At 38.8% G+C, this 5,661-nt stretch overlaps 1 protein-coding gene across 1 annotated transcript; it reads left to right on the forward strand.

Annotated features, from left to right (window-relative positions):
• The first annotated feature begins 1,438 nt into the window (after positions 1-1,438).
• Positions 1,439-5,369, forward strand: zfpl1 (zinc finger protein-like 1). The gene is made up of 8 exons (XM_026327509.1): positions 1,439-1,583; positions 2,203-2,310; positions 2,403-2,514; positions 2,685-2,878; positions 3,049-3,127; positions 3,269-3,460; positions 3,617-3,740; positions 3,856-5,369. Exons 2-8 carry the CDS (start codon positions 2,209-2,211, stop codon positions 4,040-4,042), a joined length of 990 nt encoding a protein of 329 aa, XP_026183294.1. The 5' UTR covers positions 1,439-1,583; positions 2,203-2,208; the 3' UTR covers positions 4,043-5,369.
• The last annotated feature ends 292 nt before the right edge of the window (positions 5,370-5,661 follow it).

The raw sequence follows: 5,661 nt of genomic DNA on the forward strand, positions 1-5,661 counted from the left end.
CTCTTCCAGACGGACTTCAAATGTTGCTCGTTAACACCATCAGATTAAATGAAAAACACATTCTTTTGCAATCAAATCATTCCAGTGGTTACAAGTGCAGAAGGAATTCCATAACATCTGTTATTCTGTATGATTTATTACCTTTAATGAAGTCTAGTCAGAAAATCCACACATAGACTATAAGATCTGCATCTGCATTTTGTGGCCTGTTCTGATGATTAAAGGTTAACATCTTTATCTCCTTAATGATTGACTGAATCCAGTATTTTTGTTTTGATAATGGCCAACGTGTTCTTGGCTATCAGTTTGTACACCATCTGCTGTCTAAGTACACTCACTGCAGCCAGACAAAACAGTGCCAAGTACAAAAAGGGAAGACGCCAGCAAAGCAAGGAGGCTTTTTGCTGCTGTATCAAAGGAAAAAAATGTGAACGCATTGGACTGAATAAAAAAACAGAAAATCATGACAGCTTTGATATCTCTCTACAACAAATCACGATGACTAGAACTATTTACAAAAAATGTATATTTTGTTATTGTTTATGCTACCTACAAATTGTATACTATTGGCTATATGCGCTTACAGAATAAAACAGGTCACTTATTTACAGTAGCCTCTGTTTTTGTACTTCCCTTTGCTGCTATGAAGCACATAGTTGTTTTAAGAAGCTGTTACAAGTCTTTAAATATGAGTTGACTTAAAGGAAACATGATCAAGGTAGAAAAGGGGCACGGATGCCAAGGAGGAAAATAAACATTTTAGAGTCAATTTATTACAACAATGATGTGTATGTGTATGTGGCTTAAAGTCTAGGATAGGAGGACAAGACAGGAATATTAAAACAATGCAAAATGAAGGTAACCTCCACTAGAATAATTGAATTCCTTGTAAACAGGCTACCTTTTAGTCCTAGATATTAATGAGGGGGTAGGCCTTCAATCAATGGAGGGTTATACACATTTCTTTTATTATAAGACAGACTGAAGCACAAAACATAGGAGGTTGCATGACATCTTAACTCATCTGCCATTGCATGTCTGGCAGAGACAGTCTGGATGCTATTAAGCACCTGTGTAACAGCTCAGAGGTGTGAGTGTGAATGGTTTTATGTCTTTACATGTCAGCCCTGTGATTGACTGGCGACCTGTCCTGGTGGAAGGATACAGATCTCAAGGATACAGGCTACAGCTGAAGGATGGACGGATGGTGACAGAGAAGGACAGGCTGTGGACTCAACATTATACAAACAAAACAAAATGTAATGATGTAAACTAGACCATGTCACTTCTATAGTAAAAGACAAGGGCTAAAGCAAATAATATTAACCTTACCTTTTTAAAAACATCTATCTAAGGAACATACACCCCGATGCGGTAGGTGGCAGAAAGCATTTATTGGTTCGTTGAAAAGGACACGAAGAAGACGCAGTGGCGGAAGAGACGTGGCACATAAACAGAAGAAGGAAGTAGCTAACCAGCAGTTTTACTGCTGACAGCACAAGTCACTTGTCAATGTAAGCTTAAATGACAGCCCTACGCTCCTACCGGAAACCAACAGGACTTCAGTAAAGTCTGCGTGACAGGTAATTCATCATTTGTGTCGGTGTATACGCAAATTTAGCTGACGTTAGCTACATTAGCTCTCCAACGTTATCGCAGTTGGTAACTTGAGTGAAGCTAAGCTAACAGCTGCTGTTGAGTTGGAGCTGACACTAAGTCATGTCGTCAAGCTGACCTACGACCTTTAACACGTGTAGGGCGACAACATTAGCGGTGCTGACTGTAAATGAGGAGCATCTGGAGCTGAGTGCCATTAATAACACGCTGGCATGGCAGCACAGCTCTGTCTTTATTCATGGCTGGAGAATAATAACTGCGGCTCCTGTCTCTACCTAATAAGGTGCCGTTAGTGTAGTGGATAAGATGAACATCCATTAAAAGACCCGTGTAATTCATTTAACCTGGATAGAACAAATGTCACTTAAGATTAATAAGCCTATAAGCTCGGGAAGGACAACCTGTGCTATGAGACTTACATATAAATGGACATAAAGAGAATATTGCCCTCAGGACCAGAGGATATACTGAACATCTTTTAATGTCACTTACTTTTGCTAGTAAACATTGACACATTCTTGTTGATTGCTCATATTAAACACATCCACAACATCCTGAATTAGTTTTGTTGTTGTCACACCACAGGTGGCTATGGGTCTCTGCAAGTGTCCCAAGAGAAAGGTGACCAATTTGTTCTGCTTTGAACATCGTGTAAACGTGTGTGAGCACTGCCTTGTCTCCAACCACAATAAGGTCAGTGGGTGAACAGGGATCACATGATTAATATTTGTACAAACCTTGTGACATTACATTAACGTTTTTTATTTCCACTTGCTGCCCTTCAGTGTATCGTACAGTCATATTTGCAATGGCTTCAGGACAGCGATTACAACCCTAACTGTGCTCTCTGTAATAATCCTCTGAGTCTTCAAGACACGGTCAGACTCATCTGCTATGGTAAGAGTTCAGATAAATCACAGACTATATTTTCATCTACCCATAATTGTATCTAGAAATACAAAACAAAGTAGATGAGTGGAATTTTGCTAGTTGTGCTTACACTGAAAAATGACATCCCATCCATGTTTCTGTGATTAAAGAACATATTTTATTCTTTTCTTTGACAGATGTGTTCCACTGGTCCTGTCTTAATAACTTGGCATCTCGCCTGCCCCTCCATACAGCCCCAGCAGGATATCAGTGTCCCACCTGTCAGGGCCCAGTGTTTCCCCCTTCAAACCTTGCGAGCCCAGTTGCTGATGTGTTGAAACAGCAGCTTTCAACTGTTAACTGGGCTAGAGCTGGTTTGGGCCTGCCGCTGGTAAAGCCCTTTTATTGTTAAATGCCTTCTTTGGTGGTCTTGCAACCATTAGTCAGTTTTACTAAGAATAAAGTGAGAACACATTACAGAGTCAGAACTGTGCATTTTCCGATGTGTTTAAAGGCAAAGTGTCCTGAGTTCTAAGACAAAATGTGATCTTTGACTGACAGATTGAAGAGCCCATTGGGGTACTTGATGAGAGCACAGCTAATGATGTCACAGATTACACTGACTGGTCAGCGTTTGAAGGTGAGCCTTAATGATTACTTTTCAGTACATTACATTACATTTATGCATATTTATTGTTTTATTTAGACAATTTTCTATAAGTGGATTAAGATGTGCACAACATGTTTAGCTAATCAAACTCTCTTTTTTTTGTGTCTGCAGCACGAGAACAAAGCAGCATATACCCCAGCCACTCTTACAACACTAATCTCAGCCCACCACCGAATTCTGTTTCACCTCCAGCGCAGGTGGAGCTTGGAGATCCTCATAAGAATGGGGATCCAAACATGCAGGAGCATTCTGTGATTAATTTCACCAGTGCCACGCCCGGTGACACAATTACAATACACACAGGTATGGTAATAAATGCCCTCTAAGTGGAGCTTTGTATTTCTATATGTAGCCCAAAACATCCAGAAGAAAAGCCATCTTTTTGCACGTGCTGAATATTTAACATATTGTGTCCTTCTTTTTTGGAAGAATAACAAGACAATTTGCTTTTTTCTCCAGCATCATCACCAAGAAAAATCTATGACACACGGGACATTGGTCACAGCTCTGTTACACAGATTGACTTTGATGACGACAAGTACCGGCGACGACCAACGTTAAGCTGGTTTGCTCAAATTCTCAAGTTAGTATTATGATACTATGTTGTGTAATTGGAGCTTTCTTTTCTATTTTAATATAAGAAATAGTTGAATATAATTTATTTCTGATTTTTAAAACTTTTTTTTTTTTTTTTTTAGGAACCGCACAGGTGGAAAGAGGTCATCTCTGTCGTGGAAACAGAGGGTCTTCATGCTTCTTCTGGTTGGCGTCCTGGGATTCTTTACATTGATAATCATCATGGCTAAACTTGGACGTGCCTCAGCTGGCTCAGACCCAAATTTAGATCCCCTTCTTAACCCCAACATTCGTGTGGGGAAAAACTGATAATCATCATTGATTCCTTCTTTTCTGTGTTACACAAAATAAGCCTGTGTAGAGCAAGCTGAAATGGGACTTTCCAATTCATGGTTAGCCCAACAGAGGGAGCTGCTTATCCCACTTGAAAGGAAAAGAAAGAGGAGCTGCACCTCTTTAGAATGGAGGCAATTCCTAGTTCCATTAATTTCCATCAGGCATTAGAAACATACCAGGGTCCTTCACAGACCATCAAAATATCTCAACATTCAGGGGGTTTTCTGATGGTTTTCAATGCCTTTCAAAGGCCCAACATATATATGTTGACGAAAGATCCAGTAATTGTTGCTTTGAATATGTATTGATAAAGAGGGGCACAATTCATATTTACAATTCCAGCTAACACTTGTCAGTAATCTTTCTAAGTTATTTTTTTTTTAAAGTTCAGTATAAAGTAAATAAACGCTGTTGATGTTGAAAGAACATCTTTCACTGGCAGCAATGTCAGAATGTGTACAAACAACAAATGGTTCAGTAACATTTACACGGTTAAAAACTGCTTCCACTTGCAGATTAGAATTGAGTGGCCTTGTGCATTTCTCATTTAAAGAAGAGGTGGCCCTAAAACTGGAATCCAATATTTTCTGTGCATAATTAATACACAACTATTTATGGGTGTCTGCATTATTTCTGAAATTGAATGCATTGCTTTTAGATTTTCCACACATGCTGTATGCACACTTTCCTGATGTTTTTTGACTTTCTATTAAATGGAAATCCTACAGAATTGCAGCATTTTAATGCTTTTTAAAAACCGTGATTAGTGATCATTATCAAATGCAAAAAATAGTGAAACAATTGGAAATGTAAAAACTGAGAGCATAAACTTATTGCAAACTGGGTGCACAGTAAATAGTTTCACTTGTTTTCAAAGCAATATTTGCCCAAAAGTGACAAAGTGTATGAATAATTTATCAAAATCACACAAAGACCACACAGGTCAGAATAACTTCAGACCATCTCTGAATAACTACAATGCTGTGCTGTAAATATAAGCTCACATACAGCCAGGTGTATATATGATTGATAGCTGTGAGCAATATTTGCATTAATGTGAAAAATGGCCTGTCATCTTGAGATAAGATCAGTTTCATCATGACTTATTTGTTGTCAAGTTTTTGCTTGTTATGTAAAGGGCAGTCCCACTTTCAGTTCAGTCTTAAAATCTTTTCAAGTGTTTAGATTGCCTACAGTTTCAAAAGGTGCAGTGTTGAACTAGAGTGCAAGAGAAACTATGAGAAATATCTTTACTATTCAAGTGTAAACAACAAATGACATAAAAATAATTTTTGGTGCATAATGTGACATTGTTATATTTTGTATCTAAAGTTATTGCACAAAGGTTGAAGAGTGGAGTGTAAATAGAGAAACATCTAATGTGCCCCCCCAGATATAGCCCGATGAATGGACTCACAGCGGTGTTCTTTGATGACACTACAAATATTTTTGGACACTACCTCCAGTGGTAGTGCATCCAGCTCTGTAATATCCTGCGCTGAAGTCGAGTTCAGCAATGCAATAGAGGGCATGGACAGCTTTGTGGACAGGTTGGTGGAAGAAGTGTCACTGTTGGCAGTGGCAATAGGGCT

The sequence above is a fragment of the Mastacembelus armatus genome, chromosome 14 (assembly GCF_900324485.2).
Source record: "Mastacembelus armatus chromosome 14, fMasArm1.2, whole genome shotgun sequence".
In the NCBI taxonomy this organism is placed as follows: domain Eukaryota; kingdom Metazoa; phylum Chordata; class Actinopteri; order Synbranchiformes; family Mastacembelidae; genus Mastacembelus; species Mastacembelus armatus.

Bases quoted from the DNA above. Each gene is read 5' to 3' on its own strand.
- zfpl1 (XM_026327509.1), top strand. From the start codon at position 2,209: ATGGGTCTCTGCAAGTGTCCCAAGAGAAAGGTGACCAATTTGTTCTGC. The intron at 2,311-2,402 runs GTCAGTGGGTGA...GCTGCCCTTCAG, and splicing joins TTGTCTCCAACCACAATAAG to TGTATCGTACAGTCATATTT. The intron at 3,461-3,616 runs GTATGGTAATAA...TTTTTTCTCCAG, and splicing joins CACAATTACAATACACACAG to CATCATCACCAAGAAAAATC.